The 16,262-nt window shown below is 56.9% G+C and overlaps 7 protein-coding genes across 7 annotated transcripts; 1 reads left to right on the top strand and 6 right to left on the bottom strand.

The window, feature by feature from the left end:
- Positions 1 to 31: 31 nt before the first annotated feature.
- On the bottom strand, positions 32 to 414 carry LY79DRAFT_666489 (uncharacterized protein; the record flags this gene model as incomplete). Its single annotated transcript, XM_060563233.1, has 2 exons — positions 32 to 174; positions 348 to 414. The coding sequence occupies 2 exons, from the start codon at positions 412 to 414 to the stop codon at positions 32 to 34; spliced, it is 210 nt and encodes a 69-aa protein (XP_060418429.1).
- A 77-nt stretch (positions 415 to 491) lies between these two features.
- LY79DRAFT_666488 (uncharacterized protein) lies at positions 492 to 2,017 on the bottom strand (the record flags this gene model as incomplete). The annotated part of the gene is made up of 5 exons (XM_060563232.1): positions 492 to 735; positions 837 to 1,052; positions 1,274 to 1,394; positions 1,446 to 1,590; positions 1,859 to 2,017. 5 exons carry the CDS (start codon positions 2,015 to 2,017, stop codon positions 492 to 494), a joined length of 885 nt encoding a protein of 294 aa, XP_060418428.1.
- A 1,628-nt stretch (positions 2,018 to 3,645) lies between these two features.
- Positions 3,646 to 5,319, top strand: LY79DRAFT_624742 (uncharacterized protein; the record flags this gene model as incomplete). Its single annotated transcript, XM_060562087.1, has 3 exons — positions 3,646 to 3,847; positions 3,913 to 4,932; positions 5,011 to 5,319. 3 exons carry the CDS (start codon positions 3,646 to 3,648, stop codon positions 5,052 to 5,054), a joined length of 1,266 nt encoding a protein of 421 aa, XP_060418427.1. The 3' UTR covers positions 5,055 to 5,319.
- Positions 5,320 to 5,556: 237 nt separating this feature from the next.
- On the bottom strand, positions 5,557 to 7,042 carry LY79DRAFT_666486 (acyl-CoA N-acyltransferase; the record flags this gene model as incomplete). The annotated part of the gene is made up of 2 exons (XM_060563231.1): positions 5,557 to 5,919; positions 6,014 to 7,042. The coding sequence occupies 2 exons, from the start codon at positions 7,040 to 7,042 to the stop codon at positions 5,557 to 5,559; spliced, it is 1,392 nt and encodes a 463-aa protein (XP_060418426.1).
- A 3,045-nt stretch (positions 7,043 to 10,087) lies between these two features.
- Positions 10,088 to 11,059, bottom strand: LY79DRAFT_587250 (SAM-dependent methyltransferase; the record flags this gene model as incomplete). Its single annotated transcript, XM_060560748.1, has 1 exon — positions 10,088 to 11,059. The coding sequence occupies one exon, from the start codon at positions 11,057 to 11,059 to the stop codon at positions 10,088 to 10,090; it is 972 nt and encodes a 323-aa protein (XP_060418425.1).
- An 830-nt stretch (positions 11,060 to 11,889) lies between these two features.
- On the bottom strand, positions 11,890 to 13,783 carry LY79DRAFT_587249 (AMP-binding enzyme; the record flags this gene model as incomplete). Its single annotated transcript, XM_060560747.1, has 4 exons — positions 11,890 to 12,236; positions 12,296 to 13,002; positions 13,056 to 13,332; positions 13,384 to 13,783. The coding sequence occupies 4 exons, from the start codon at positions 13,781 to 13,783 to the stop codon at positions 11,890 to 11,892; spliced, it is 1,731 nt and encodes a 576-aa protein (XP_060418424.1).
- A 1,472-nt stretch (positions 13,784 to 15,255) lies between these two features.
- Positions 15,256 to 15,585, bottom strand: LY79DRAFT_576478 (uncharacterized protein; the record flags this gene model as incomplete). The annotated part of the gene is made up of 1 exon (XM_060559798.1): positions 15,256 to 15,585. One exon carries the CDS (start codon positions 15,583 to 15,585, stop codon positions 15,256 to 15,258), a length of 330 nt encoding a protein of 109 aa, XP_060418423.1.
- Positions 15,586 to 16,262: the final 677 nt, after the last annotated feature.

Raw genomic sequence — 16,262 nt, 5'->3', positions numbered from 1 at the left:
AGCACACGCTGCCGTCAAAGTGGGCGTTGCCCTACGGCACGACGGCTATGTCGTCACGGAAGCTGGTGGTGAAGAGCCCGGGGATGTCGGCGCCCCGTGTGTACATGCGTTGGACGAGGGCCATGATGGTGGATTTCCAGGCGTCCGAGGGCCCGACGAGGCCGCAGAACTGGCCTGCCTGGATGGCGAGGAATATGTTGTCGAGAATCAAGACCTCCGGGGAGAGTGGGGTAGGAGAACGATACGCCCATCAAAGAAACAGACACGCCGCCTCGGCCCGGGGAGGGGTGGGGCTTGGACTCGGTGAGGGTCTCAAGGTCCCTCCCTGTCCTTGTCCCCGGACGGACCTCTGTTCTCCTTGCCGCTCTCGGACTTATCGAGGTCTAAAAGGTTGAAGATCTGGGAGGTCGCCATCCTGGGGTTCTTCCGCCGCAGACTGCTGTTTGTTTTCCTTACTCTTCTTGGATGTCGAAGGTTTCTAGGATTCATTATCATCTGTCCGCCTTGGTGGCCTGGGCGAGATCCACTGGGTCACCACCATGCTTCTCGATGCTGATTGAGGGGGCTGAGGACTCGGCGGCGGTGCTGGTGCGAGAGGGTAGCTCACCCTCTTTGACGACGTGGATGTCTCGCAAGTTCACCAGATTGGCGTTAGTTCCGTTACGTACGATCAGGTCAGCATGAGTTCCTTCCTTGATGAAGTCCACGGCGTTCATGGGAATGATGCTGTCTGCTCTTATGATCGTGGAGAGTCAATACGCAAAAGAGATTAAGGTTATGTCCTTGGGACACTCCCGATAGCCATCTGGATCCGTTATTATCTGATAGAGTCCAACGAGGCAATGACCTCGTCAAGGATAAGAATCTTGGGGTTACGGATGAGAGCTCGCCACAGAGTAACGCGCTGCTTCTGCCCGCCGCTGACGAACTTGTCGCCGTCGCCGACAGCCTGTTTGAGTCCATGTTTGGGACGGGCGAGAAGGGATGGCTTCTGCCGGACGAGGGTGGCGTAACCGCGAACGTTTTTCACGTTCAGGGTACGGATATCGTGGCTATCAACGAGGATAGTGCCTTCTTTGGAATAAGCAATTCTTGTTGCAGGCCGGCAATCGTCGATTTATCATTTCCGGAGAGGCCAACCATAGCGGCGTACTTTCCACAAGGGCACATGAGAGACGTTCTTGAGCACATCTACGTCGGGCCAAGATGTGTAGGCCAAGGCCACGCCGCGCGGCTTAACCACTCGAAGCGATGCTTCAGGGTATATCTTTACTCTTTGGCCACGGAGTCGATATTGGATTGCGAATCGATATCGGCTCGAAGCTTGTGGGATGCAGTAGACGCCGAGCCGAATAGAGGCAATAGGGGTACAATTTTGCCAAACATGACACAAGCTAGGAGCGATTAGCACAGGTGCGCAGCCTTCACAGCCTTTGTGAACATACTATCAATGATGAGGAATATAACCGTATGCATATCGCCTACAGAAGTGCCATTATCCGTTCCGGCTACAGAGGCTGCGATGGCTGTGCTACCTTGCCAGTGCGCGAGGGTGTTTGCGGAGTAGGCAATGAAGTACAACAATCCGGGCTGGGAAACAGTAGCGGCGTCTTCCTTGGTACCCTCTTTCCAGGCTATCGTTACGTGCTACGAGAATTCCAACTCCAAGCGGGGCCTTGCACTCAAGGCCTGAACCACAGCAACATGGGATAGAGTCTCCAATATAATTGACGAAGCCTTCGCCGTGTCATCAGATATAGTCCCTGTCTATTCTGGACATAACCGCCACAGGCGATGGACGCAATCAAGCACGCGGGGGGGGATGGGCCAAACAAGCATGTCTGCCAACGACACATACCTGATAAAACCGATGGCAGGCTGTGACGAGAAATGAGGTTATGAAGCCGACGTACCAGAGCCTGAGCAATTCATTGGCTTCAGCGTCCTGGTAGGCGCCCGCGTCACTAACACCCTCGGAGCATGTCGCGCCATTCATGTTGTCAAAGAGAACTCTCATGATGGGGAAGGGCGCGCCGGCCGCCGCGGCAGCGATGCTGCCCAAAACAGAGAGTCTGACGTCAACTCACGTTGTTTCGGCGTAGAACGACAGGTTAAAAAATGGTGAAGAAGGCCTGGAATCGCTGGATAGACGGTCAGCTTTCGCAAGTGATGATTGGTCAAGAAGGGGCTAAAATTGGGTTTCACGATGCCCGTCGTCTGTTGCTGCTCTGGCACTTCCGAGACATCCTTTTAGGGGCCTGGTCGGCCGAAATCGCTCTTGGATCTTGGTCGGGCATAATGACAGACACTCTGATCCGGAAGGAGTTGCCGTGTTTCGGTTGCAGTCAGCCAGTCAAGGAAAGGAACACTTGTCGACATCTCGTCATGTGCGCAGTACTCATTACAACCCGGAGAGATAGTGGGAGGCTCATTTCAGGTAGTCAAGATGACGGAGGCTGAGCTTGCGGGTTCGGATCAGATAATTTGTCTTGGCGGAGCTGGGGGGAGGGGGGGTGGGGGTGGGGGGAGGGGGGGCGTGCTCCTTCCGCATTTAGTAAGGCTCGTTCTCTCTACTAGAGCGGGTACGAAAGGTACGGAATCCTTGTTCCTTTTCCTGTGGATCTGCACGAACTTGTTATTCACACTTCGTCACTCTTTTCTCCGTATACTCCACGTACTTGTACACCCGGGTCGCAAATTTCAGTCAAACGGCGCGACGGCAACTGCTGGAGAAAATGGCGCATTCCTGGATGCTGCCCCTCCAGCGCCCACACGCCGGGTCGCCCACTCATACACCCACTTCGTGTCGAATTTGTCAAAGAAACCGACCAACTCTGGGTAGTGTACATGAGGTGTCACAATAAGGAGCCAGGTCCCGGCCACTGATGGGCGACGTGAGCTTCAACGGCCGATCCATCATCCAGTCCAGCTCAGCTCGGAGACGGGACGCAAAGGAGCCCGAGACAGATAAGATCGAATCCTTCAGACCCGACGAACGCGAACTTTTTTCTACTTGTCCGTATCAGGCAATGGCTTGATCCTAGCGAGACAGTACCTGAAGAACCCCGAGCTAGGGGAGTGGCTTGCATGGCTCTGGACGGATCTGATAACTCTAAGTCCTCCACCATCTAATAATTCTCACCGGGACAGCCCCTCCACATTAGTAGTGAACAGATATTCGAGCAAACCGCCCTGCCGTCTCGGCTGCAGTGTGTCTCATTCTCCGAGCCAGCCCTCGGCTGAATCTGCCCCTGTCGTTGCCGTCGTCGTTGCCCTCCTTTCTGTCTGTTGCCAAGTACCTGGGGGGTGAGCCTGGATCCCTGCTTGGCCAGTCTCTCCGTTGCTCGCGCAGAGCGATCCATCCCGTTCTGATGCAGGCCCTCCGCTCGGCCTCCGACGGGCTCCATCTTTATGTCTACTGGCGACTGCGCAAATGTTCCCCGCCGCATCTGCATTCTCACACGCTTCGTCCGCTTCTTCTTGCCTTCGTCTCCCTAACCGGTCACTAGCAGCGCCCAGCAGCTTCAACCGGTGCTTCTTCTTCTTCGTCTTCTTCCTCTTCCTCTTCTGATTAGCCCCCTCCCTTAGACGCAAACCCTTCCCGTTCCAACCAAGAACAGCCCAGAAAAGGCAGACAAAGACAAGATGGGCTCTCTTCCCGGCGCTATCCCACCCGTCAGGGTCTTTATTGTCGGAATTTCATATGGCGGCGTCTCTGCGGCGTTGAACCTGCTTGACCTGAGCAGCGGCAAGCCTCCTCGTCTCGCTTACACCCCCTACGAGCACCACCCGGACTTCAAGAGCATCCCTCTCGACATCACCTTCGCCGACGAGCGCGATGGATACTGTAAGGCGACCGCAGCCCAGCTTTGGTTCAACCAGAACAGACCCGCTGACCATACGAACCCAAAGTCCACATAATCGGCACGCCGCTCGCCTTCGCCGACGCCAAATACGCGGCAAAGTCCTGGGTCAAGTTTGACGACATCGCCGCGCTGAAGCGGCCCAACGTGCGCTTCGTCCAAGGCTCTGTCTCCAAGGTCGACACGGCCACCAAGACGGCCACCGTTCTCGACCACGCCACCCAGCAACCCCGGGATTTCTCGTACGACTTCCTCATCGCCGCCTCGGGCCTGCGCCGCGCCTTCCCCGTCGTGCCCAAGTCCCTGACGCGGAAACAGTTCCTCCTCGAGGCCGAGGAGCAAATCCGCTCAGTCCAGGACGCCCCTGACGGCGTCGTTGTCGTTGGCGGTGGCGCCGTTGGCATCGAGATGGCTGCCGAGCTCAAGCTGTCGGAGCCACGGACCAAGGTCACCCTCGTCCACTCTCGCGACAAGCTCCTCTCCTCCGAGGACCTGCCGGACGATTGCAAGGACAAGGCGCTCGAGCTCACCCGCGAGGCCGGCGTCGAGGTCCTCATGAGCCACCGCGTTAAGGAGACGCGCAGGCTCGACGCCGCCGCCGACAACGGCCGCGCGCGCTACGAGATCGAGTTCACCAACGGCGCCAGGCTCCTCGCGTCCCAGGTCATCACGGCCATCTCGCGCAGCGTCCCGTCGACGGACTACCTCCCCTCCGCAGCCAAGGACGCGGAAGGGTACGTCAAGGTGCACCCGAACTTGGTGCTGTCGGGCGACGTGCCCAACGCGCAGGACCATCTCGCCGTCGGCGATATTGCGCTCTGGTCGGGCATCAAGCGCTGTGGCACGGCGATGCACATGGGCCACTACGCCGCCATCAACGCGCACCAGCTCATGCTGGCCAAGCTGACAGGCCAAACCCACAAGCCCACGTTTTCGGAGCTTGACCACATCGAGCCCATGATCGGCCTGGCGATTGGCAAGAAGGCCGTTGCCAGCGGGCCCGGGGTGGGCACCACGTGGGGTGAGGATGTCATGCAGGCCTACTTCAAGGACGACCTCGGCTTCGACAGTGAGTTGAACCTTTTCATCGTCCCCTCGACACGCTCCCCATTGATTGATTGCTTGCTAACCGGGTTATGCCGCGCAGACTGCTGGAACCACCTGAAGCTGGGACAGGCTCCCGAATCTTGATTTATCCATGCATCTACGAAAGATTGAAGAAAACAAAAACGGCGCCCTCTTTCTGCGAATTCTGGTCTATTTTTCTCCTGCATAAGGATTGGGTTCTTTTGGGGTAACGGTGTTCTTCGGAGGAATGACGGCGGGACGAATAGCTTGCTTGTCTGGCAATTCATGTACAGAATTAGCTAGGCTTTGAATACTTACACGATGATGTTTCCACGAAGAATAGGCCCGCGTACATGCTGTCCAGACCGGAGTTACGCAGGCGAGGTTTCTCCCTGGCACTCTACGAGTAAATCACACACAATCAAGATCGACAAGGTGGTCCGTTTCAAAGCTTAACGAGATTTTACGCCGAATTGACACCACAAGCCCGTCCGTACTTTTCGCACGTATTCATTCATTCATCCATGTATGTACATGCATTCCACCCAAATTCCGACCATGCGGGTTAAAACCTGCTCACTTACACCCCCAACCACATCCGCGTCACTCGTTGTACACGCTGCGCTCACAGCTTGGGCACTAGCTGGATGCGCATGCCGCCGACGACTTTCTCGTTGTCTCCGAGCGGGCACAGCTGGAAGAAGCGCTCGCGCGAGCACCGCACGAAGGCGCTGCGCTTGTGCGGCAGGTCGACGAACTTGTCGAGGCCGAAGCCGTGCATGAAGTCGTACATGAGCACCGTGTCGTTGGTCTTCTTGGGCTCGCCGACGACCCAGCTCGTCCGCGGGTCGTCGAGGAAGAGGAAGTGCATCAGCGAGGACCACCAGGCCGTCACGCGGTGCGGGCCGCGGAAGCGCACGTCGCCGACCAGCGAGTGGCGGCCGCGGTCCCAGTCCTGCGCGTCGTAGTAGCCGCCCAGCTTGTCCTCCTGTGAGAACCCCCGGGTGTTAGTGACTGGTCCTACGACTTCTGTTGGGGGGGAGGGAGCGGGAGAGATAGAGGGAGAGAGGGAGCGAACGCACCTTGGCCCAGTAGACCTCAAAGTAGGCAAAGAAGGTATCCTCCCACGCGGCGAGGATGGCGAACTGGTGCGGGTCCTCGTCAATCTTTCGCAGGTACTCGCGGTGCTGGTCGAGCGTGCCCGTCTCGTTCCAGCCCTGCGACACGCGCGGGTCGTTCTGCCACTCGTGGAAGAGGCGCAGGTGGTCCGGGTTCTTGTAGTCGAGCGCGACCATGGAGAAGGTCTCGCGCAGGTGCGGGATCCAGCGGCTGTAGACCGTGGCGCCAGGCGCGGGCTTGGCCGGGCGTATCGGGTGCCAGGCCTGCTGGTAGAGGTTGGGGTTCGCCGGGTCCGAGGCTGGAACGGCCGTCATGGTGTGCTGAAGCGGCGTGATGGGATAGGAGGACAGAGGGCGCTCGAGGCTGGCGGGGGACCCGGAAGGGAGCCAGACGGGACGGGGGCCGAAGGGGGAGCCGGCGCCCTGCCAGAAGGCGGAGCGGAGGAGGACGACTGTGGTCAGCTTTGCCGTGGAGGCGGGCTTCTGCGTCTCATTCTGTACAGGGTGCTCGATGGCGAGCATGACGTCGCGTAGCCGCTGGCCAAGGGTGTCGGCGCCTGCACCCCGGAGCTCGAGGCGGACGAGCTCCTCGGCAGGGCGCAGGACGAAGAGGACGTAGACGAGAAGCCATGCCTGGGCGAGTGTGGGCGTCGTCTTACCGTCCCAGGAGAAGACTGTGCTCGGTGAGCGGCGGGCACGAGCCCACGCGCTGTTGTTGGAGTCGGCAGGGAGCTCGCTGGACTTGAGGTCCGCGGGCTCTGTGAAGTAGAGGTTTTCACTGTGAAGACGCTCGGGGAGGGCGGCCTGCCTGGTGCCCTTGGTGGGGGCGAGGGGGACGAGATGGTAGAAGTGAAGACCGCCCTCGGAGGTCTTGCCAGCAAAGGTGTCGTGGTTGAAGGCGCGTTGAACCGCGTACTCGGTGTGGTACGGGTGAGGGAGCTTGATGATGCTCTCACTGGAGGAGACGGAGGAGAGGGAGACTGTTGCCGACATGGCTGCGGTTCCCTCGTCTATTTGGCCGACTGATTGCGGGATCAAGGGTCTGGTTGGGAAGGAACAAGCTGTGAGGAGGGTATCAAGAGATGGGAAAAGGTCCCTCAGAGCTTGGACAAGTTTGATGTGATGGTGTTCACAGCCTTCAAGTGCTGGATACGATAGACGATAGAAGTTTGGGGAAGAAAGTGAGCTTCGCCCTCGGAGCTTCACGGAGCTCTATCACCACCGCCCGCTCTTTTGGCAAACCACCCTGGATAACCGCCATTGACCCCCTTGTCGGTATTGCAACCACCCTGGCCTCGGTGCGGCGGATGCCGGCTACTCACTCGTTCTGCCATGCCACTGTCCAAGAAAATTTGTCGATGGTCGGCAGGGTGCGACAGTGTAAAGTGAGGAGCCGAAGGGTCTTGCAGCTCCGCGACCGCGTCATGACATCGTTTCCATTACACCGTCAACCATAAGTCCCTAGGCTGGGTGGTGGGCAGAGGAGGTTGACGGCGGGGTCCCCTTGTACCTTGGCCCTGCAACAGCCTTAATGGGGAAGAGGGGTGGGTGTATATGAGAAGAAGAGAAAGAAAAAGAAAAAAAAAGGAAAGAAAAAAAGAGGTACGCAAATGTACAAAAAGAAACCAGATCGAACGATGGTGGGCATGGATGTGGTAGGGTCTCTCGCCCTCGGTCACACTACTGGTCCATGCCGAGCATCCGTAGACGAACCATGGCTTGAGGTCTGAGGGCAGGAGTGTTCCGAGAACTTGCATTTAGGACGGATCTGATAACAGAGACTACATAGTAGCTAGTCTGGTCAGGGCTGGGTGAAACGGGGCTCGTCGTGATCCATTTTTTTGAGATGCCTCCCATCAGGTCAGCTGCGTGCGTCCGTATGGCGCTTGGCTTCGTTGTTTTCTCCAGGGAAGATGGCTGCACTGGCTTGTCCTCGGCGGATCTGATAACTCTATTAAAGCTTGTTTCGGTCACATCTCCGGCGTCAGAGCTGCCTCGACCCACTCGGAGCGGACATCAGCCGGATCTGATAAGATGGAATAAAAATTTGTCACGGGTGGGGGCTAAGTGAGCGGGCAGCAGTGCCTGTACGTACCTGCAAGTATGTTCATCGTACGTGTAGTACGTACTACTAGTATACGGATTGTCAGCGGAGTTCGTACCGGTACATCGAGGGGTCTGCTTCAACATCCCGAACCTGCCCGTGCTCGTTGAGGGGTGTTCTTAGCAACAGTTTGCGTGGGGTTTAATCCGGACGAAGGAACCTGTTTTGGCAGATGCGCGGAGACAACGCACCTGCTCCGAAGGGGCTGGCTCTTTTCCCCATCCATTGCCTAGGACGGGCCCTTCTTGGTTCGCGCTCAGCAGTCAACTGCGTGTGGTCTTTTCTTGCTCTGAAGCTCAAGCTTTCCACGACTTGGCAGGGCATGGAGAGTATCGCCCGATGGTTACTTCGCCCCACCCCCCATTGTCCCCGTTGTCCCCACCGGCCACGCCAGGTCCACGTTCACCAGCCCAGGTACCTTCAAGTATTACGACCCTACCGAGATTGATAAGTTGGACGCCACGGTTCATAGCGCCCCATCGTCTTTTGCCCCAGTCAAGGCAATGCTGTGATGGGGCCAAGGTCAGCCTTGGTGCTAGTGGTCTGTTTTCGGGTACCATCATCGGCATGTGGCGGGTTGATGATTGTACCCAGTACAGTTGGCTGCAGCCCGTCGTGGTCCATCCACGCTAGACACCCAGCCATCGTCAGTCAGCTGCTGAACAGTGCAAACCATTGCCCGCCATCTAGGCCGTTACAAGTTCCCGGCAGCCTGTTACACATTTAGGGCCGGACAACAGCCGCTAGCTTGGCTGCGGGCCTGTTCATCTTGTCTATCGTCAGTATTGTATCGAGTTGGGGACAACCCTTTACGCCATGTCATCTGATGCCCTGGCCAGCTACAAATGGCCTCGGTAAAGATGATTATGGCGCAATTCCGAGCTGCTGGGAATGTGCTATTGTGCTATATGCATCGAGAAGCATCTATCCTGCAGGCTACAAGGTCCGAGACTGTGCTGTACCCAATGAAGTTGTTAAGCCCCTGAGAATGTCTGCGGCGTTGTCGTCTGTCGTCGGAACAGTGGCATGTGATGCAGTCTGTATGTGATAGCGATTGTGCATATGCATGTTCGATCAGGAACTGCTGTTTGCGGGACGGTAAAGGATCAGACAAGTTGCCCGAGAGAAGACAACGAGGAAAGATATGTCGAGATGAAGTTGTGATACGGGCATAAAAGGGCAACAGCCCCACGCTGTCGTAGCTGCCGCATGAGTGTCAATCCCGGCCCGCGACGATGTGGCTTTTGACCACCTACTCACAAGTATCATTGTCATAACTGTACATTGCCGCTTCATCCTCAAGTCAAACCCCTAGCAACATTATTCAATATGGCCCGCTCCGAGCCGGCAGATAGTCATGTACCAAACCATATTTACCTTGCCGGACGGTACACTTGTCATATGTGAGGGAATGGCTATTATGGCTGTTGTAAAAGATTAGTATCTAGCATATCGCGGTAGCTCTAGCCATTGGGGGCATATTCGCCAGAGTCGGCGGTGCTACCGGTGCAACTGCTGCCGTGGCCATCTGGCAAAATGTCTTTTCCAAGGAACTCATAGACTACCTACCTCCTGGTACCAAAAGCAACTTGGATGCGATCTACGGGGCCCTGGAGGTACAGAGATCTTGCCCGATGGGATCCGCTGCCCGGAGTGCCATCATTCGCGCGTACACTGATACGCAGCGGGTCATACTCATAGCCTCGGCGGCTATCTTGTTTTTCCAAGGTCGTCTGTGTGGCCACTTGAGAGGACCTTCGCATGAAGGTCTCCAAGCAGACCGAAGCCAATGTTTTCCAAGTGGGAGGGGAAAGGGAAGTGCGCAAGGGTGATAAACCAATAACTACCATGTATTTTTGTACCGAATATACTTACTGAAAATCTGCCTCTGCACGACGCTGGGAACTACTGACGGCTTAGCATTGACCAATACCTCAACGCTCCATAGCCACCCAGACAGCATCCATTGTCGCAACACTTTCCCCGTTCTCCTTCAAGTCGGCGACGGCAGCTTTGATCTCGGCAACGCTTCCTAGCAGCTCCTCTTCTGCCTCCTTTGCCAAGCCCTCTCCGACAACCTCCTCCGCCCAGCTGGGATCAACCACGGCACCAACCTCCCACTGCCCATCCAGCATCCCTGGCGTATCAACGACGCCCCTTTCCTTCAGCTTCCACCCGGCCTCCTGCGCCAGGGCCACCATCTCGTCCGGGTCCAGCGCGCCGCGGACATTGGCCTGGCTCAGAGTGAGCCCCTTATCCCCGCGGAGCTCGTGGAACCGCCTCTGGACCGCGACGGCCATCTCGTGCGGCTTCTGAGAGGGGGTACTGGCTTTAAGGGAGTACTCGGCGAAGCAGAGCCTCCCAACCCGGCGCGACGAGTGCAGCGCCGTGAAGAGGGCGGAGACGGCGGCGGCAGAAGGGAAGTACCACAGCGAGTGGCACAGGGTCGCGGAGTCGAAGGACGCGGAGGGGTGGGCGGCGAGGTAGCCCGGCGCGTCGGATTGATGGAAGGTGACGCGCGCGCCGTAGGGGGAGGAGAGGATGTGGGCCTGGGACTCGGCGAGGGTGTACGGGGAGCCGTAGCCACCAGGGGCGGGGTCTAGGGCTGTTACGTGGCCGGGGCTGGTGCCGGGTGGGCCGTCGGATGGCGCCGCCCCGGCGCTGGCGGTGTCGCTTGCATCCGGAGGGAGCGGGCCCACAACGTGGGCGAGGACGAGCGTCGAGTCGCCCTGGCCGCAGCCGATGTCGAGGACTTTTGTCGAGGGTGCGATGGACCAGAGGGTCGCGAGGCGTAGGCGGTGGGTTAGTTGCGGGATGATGATTCTGTGGAGATGGGCCGGGTCATGAAGGTAAGCCTTTGCGAGGGAAAGAAGGACCGGAGAGGGGGGTGACGATGGTTGGGACATTGTTACAGAGTGAAATGGTGGGAGAAAGATATGCTAGGTTAAGATCAAGTGATAGCGGTGTGTAGTGTTTTCTTCGGGTGACGCCGACAGTGTTGAATTGCTGACGGTGTGGATGTGTCTATGAAGTCGCCGATGCTGATGGAGATTCGCATTGGTGGTGAGCGGAAACCCGCGGATTATATATGGATGATTATCCTCCATGCCTCTACGCCTCTATTCGTATCCCGTGCGACTCTTCCGACTCCGATACGAAAGTCCGCGACCGCTGCGTTAACAATGCAACATGACTCACTTATGCTGCTTGAAGCCAAGAATCCTGCCGTTGGACCTCTTTCTGGCGACGGACATTGGAAATGTAACCTGGGTTTTGGAGGAGGGGGTACAGGTCTCGATAACCGCAAGCGACGAGATAAACCAAACAGAATGGATTGGCCAATGAGCGGCAGCCAGTGTCTGTCCAAAGGATCCGTGGTGCTGTGCGAGGTAAGCCGGCCTAACCCAAATAAGTGAAAGGAGTCATTCTGGAGGGTCGTTGAAGATTTGGCCTCACTTGCGACTCTTGGCCACAGCCAGATTGGCCATTGCGCGTTCTGACAACGCAAAGGCCGTCGGTAATCAATTGAGCGCGGCCCCCAGAGAATGGAACGATGAGAGTTTGGACAAGATTATCATTTCTGTTAAAAATCTATTCAACGACAGACATACTCTATCCTAACCGGCCCAAACGGGAGGGGTTCCATTCGACGGAAAACAAGACGCAAGTGAACTCTTTACACGGTATCGCTCTCTCAACACTCGTTACATACTTCACGCCAACCCGGCTGCAAAAATTACAACTTGGCGGTGACGGTCCTGCTCTTCTTGAGAAGCTCGTCGCCCACCTTGGCCATCTCAAACTTGCGCACCTTGCCGCTGCCCGTCAAGGGAACGTCGCCGGGGACGCCGCCCTCGCCGAGCCAGAAGATGTGAGCGGGGCTCTTGTGCCCGCCGAGGCGCTGCCGCACCCAGTCCCTGAGCTCCTGGAACGTCGGCTTCTCCGAGTTCTCGGCGCGTTGCACGAAGGCGCCGACCACCTCGCCGTAGTGCTCGTCCTTGAGACCCACGACAATGGCTTGCGAGATGGACGGGTGGGCCATGAGGCGCTCCTCGATCTCCAAGGGATAGATGTTTTCACCTCCTGTAATACACGTGTCAGTGAGGAGAAGAAGTTGGTGGGCGATGGGTGTCGCGGCCTACCTCGGATGATGATGTCCTTGAAACGTCCCGTGATGGAACAGTATCCGTCCTTGTCAAAGACTGCCTCGTCACCAGTGTGAAGCCACAAGACACCGGCCGCGTCGCGGACCATGACCTCGTTGGTCTTCTCCGAGTTGTTCCAGTAGCCGGCCTGCAATTGGTAGCCGGCCATGCACAGCTCGCCGCGCTGGCCCATGGGAACGATGTTGCCGTCTCTGTCAACAATCTTGGCCGAGGCGTGGGGCATGAGCGTACCGACAGTCGTCAACCTTTTGCCCAGGGCATCGTCCGTGAAGGCGTTGAAGCACGTGGGAGAAGCCTCGGTAAGACCGTAACTACTGGTAAACTCCTTCATGCCTAGACGGTTGACCATCAACTCCATCAGGTACCGGGGCACGGGAGCTCCGGCGACGATGCCGGTGCGGATCTTGGAAGACTTGAAGTCATCGGGCGCCGCCTGGAACAGGGAGTCGAACATGGCAGGTACGCCATGAAGTGCTGTGCAGTCCTCCTCAAGGATGGCCTTCAGCGTCGCCTTTGTGTCAAAAACCTCTGCTGGGTACACGGTCTTGGCACCGTGTGTGATGACTGCCATGAGACCCAGGACAAGACCGAAGCAGTGGAAAAGGGGAGGCGGGCAGCAGAGAACATCCTCGGGGCTCAGACGCATGCGGTCACCTATGAACCGTGCGTTGTTGACGATGTTGCTGGAATTGAGGTCAGCCACATCGGCTTCGCGAATGACACTGAGCAAGCTTACTGGTGAGTGAGCATGGCAGCTTTGGGGCGGCCAGTAGTACCGCTGGTGAATTGGAGGTTGCAGACTTGGTGCGGAACAACCTTGCTCATGGCAAGGTGAAGTTCCCGCGGGCTCTGCCGTGAGCTCGACTTGACGAGTTCGTCGTATGTCTGGTATCCGCTCGTATCGCCCCGGATCATGACGACCTTGGGTCCGTTGACTTCGTTCTCCAACTGAGCGAGAAACTTTGTGTTGTCGAGCCTTCCGATCTGTTTGGTGGTGAACAGAATCTTGCACTCTACCAATTCCATTAGCCTGGGCCCCGTCCACGGTCGCAACGAAGACCTACCTGAGAACTGGACAGCATACATGGCCTCGCTAGGCGTGTAGGTGTTGTTCAGGATGACCAGGATGGCGCCTATTCTCGACACGGCAAAAAAGATGGAGGCATACTGCTCGCAGTTGCCCGCCATGACGCCCACTCTGTCGCCAGCCTTGATGCCCATCCTGAGTAGTGCTTGTGCGAGCAGTAAGCTCTGCTGGTTGAGCTCGTTGTAAGTCCATCGTGCACCGGTCCAGGGAATCACCAAGCATTCCCTGGTGCCGTGCTGGTATGTCTGGAGCTCCAGGAGCTCGCCCAAGCTGAGGTCGAGCAGAGGGGGGTCGCGGGGGCCGTGTAGGATGGATAGCCTTTGCGTCGGGACGAAGGGCTCGGAGGCCGGTACTGATGATGACGGTTCCACGGACATTGTGTCGACAGATGACTACTGATAACGAGTGCTTGCTTGCTTGATTGTAATTCTCAAGCGAATCCTGTATCGTTGTCGTCGCCGTTAGGATTGTCTATGGCAAGTGGGAGCAGCGTGTCTGCGTGAACCTGATACAGCGTTGCCATTGCCTTGGGTTGCATAGCAGAAATAACTGGCCTGGATCCATATGGGAGGACCCCCCCCTCCCCACGCGAAGGGCCCTGCATCGCATCACCGAGGAACGGCGTTTGGCCATCGTCTGGATCCAGCGAGAAGCGAGCGACGTTACCTTGTCCCCGCTCCGCTGGGCTGGACAAGCTAAGACTGCAGGACTCTACTTAGTTGACGCTTGTAGTGAGTAGTGACTTGACTGACGAGCTGCGCGCACTGTCGTTACGAGGTAGTAGTATCGAGTAGACGGGCGCCCAAGACGCAACAGAAGACTGAATCGGCGAGGAGTACAGTATACCTACTACCTGACTACCTACACAGGTAGGTAGGTAGTGTATATGGCAAGGGCGGCGGAACTTGTTCAACAATGTGATTGCCCTGGATGTGGTTGAAGTTCCGAGGTGTTCCCTGTATTACTCGACCTTCGCTGTAGGTATGTACCTAGGTACGTACATACCTACAGGGGGATGGGCCACTCAAAAAAAAAAAAAAAAGCACGGTCCCACACCGAGACCAAGAAAAAAACGCTTAATCCCTGCCACTCTGCCGGACAGGCACGGGACTTTGATCTAATCAATCAAATCTTTGGATCAGATAAGATTACGGTAAGCATTCTCACTTCTCCAGCGTGCAGAATTTTTTCTTGGCTGACCTTCCAAATTGCCTCCGACACCCGCATTGTTCCTCCAACCATCCGCCTCGTCTATGATCCACTCATCGTCCTGGTAACACACGAGGCAGGGTATGATTGCGCGTCCTGTATCCGTATAACCCCTCCGAAATCGCTTCTTTCCGCCGGTCCTTCCCTAAACCCTCGTCCATCCAAGGACGTCAGGTTACATTACCCGCCTTCGCCCACCTTGCGATGGAACTGATCATTCGTACCGGTACTTCACTCCGATCTTCATTCACGCCATGATGCCATTTGTTATGTTGATGTACACACTCCCTCCCCTCCCCCTACCCACCCATTCATTCTCTCCTCTCTCACCCCCTCGCGTCCCGCGGCTAAGAGGCCTTGATCTTTATGCAAGCAAGGAAGTGGCTGCAGTGCTGTCTAGTACGTATCGTCCGCGTAGTGTCCACGGCACTGCAGAGCCGAGAATGACCAGGCAGGTGCCGCGGATGAACCCATGCACAGAAGAACTTTGCTGACTTCAGGCTGGCTTGTAGGTCTGCCTTATATTGGTTGCTTCCAGAACCCCAATGATCCACAGTCTACGGATGGGCCTGGCCGCATTCCCGGTGTGGTTTCTTTGGATGCTAAACTAATGTCGCAGCCTACTCAGCTATGCGCTCGCTCACTTGAAAGGCGGATCTCCTTGAGCACGCCATTCCTCAAAACCCAGTCCCGCGAGAATAGATAGCATCTTCACCATCAGAGAGACTTCAACGTCCCTTTCAGCGCAAAGTAGCCCTGCGCGATGCACAATCTTCTCACTGAGCATCTCGAAACCCGACTGTTTGTAAAGACCGAAACCCTCCTCAGACGACTCCAGATAAACGGGAGGTTCCGCCAACTCGGTCATATCGAGTCCCTGTTTTGTCAATAGCGTGCCGGTAACTTGTCTCTGGCATTCTGGTTTCATTGCAAGGACACGGCAGTCTGTTCCGGGGAAGAAGAAAAACATGTGTCATCAACAACTGGGGCACACGAGAACCATGCCGGGTCGGGGGAATCAGGACTGAGCTGTCCAGGGGAGGTCCACTCAGAAACGTGTTTTCGGCCGCCCCGTATCCTCTCTTTGGCTTCATTGAGAGGGTTGATCAACTCATCGGCCCTGGCTCTCTCCTCGTCCTGAAGCCACACGGCGCCCGGGCTCCGGCGGTTTGAGGAAATGCCGCAACAGGAACGAAGAAGGAGCCTACACAAGTAGTTCGGAGGCGAGGCAGTGCCGCCCAATCACTCCACTCTCTCGACCCTCCCCCCTTCCCCCCACATTCGATCCGAAGCCATCAGTCACGAAGTGACGAAGCCACGATAATGCCGGCCACACCCCGGCCGACACAACAGTGCCCTGCTGCGCGCTAGAGTTTATCAGATCAGCGATTCTCGCTCGGTGGCTTTTCTATTTACCCGTATAGAACCCCTTAGATGAGACTGAGGCAGACATTTCTGTTGCAAGACCGCTGATGTCCGGTGTCTGCCCCGGCCTCCTCTCCGGCCCACAAGCGGACAACCTCCGTTGGCGCCTTTGATCAAATCCGTTCTCTGCAACCCCGGTCAGGTACCGCTCTGTACCCTCCGTTCTTCTCTTTCTAGTGTGCACTACGGATACACTAGTGCACATACATACATCGTACATAG

The sequence above is a fragment of the Colletotrichum navitas genome (genome assembly GCF_030913465.1).
Source record: "Colletotrichum navitas strain CBS 125086 chromosome Unknown LY79scaffold_7, whole genome shotgun sequence".
Lineage (NCBI taxonomy): Eukaryota > Fungi > Ascomycota > Sordariomycetes > Glomerellales > Glomerellaceae > Colletotrichum > Colletotrichum navitas.
Note: the sequence above shows the minus strand (reverse complement) of the source record. Positions and strands in the feature narration are given on the sequence as shown.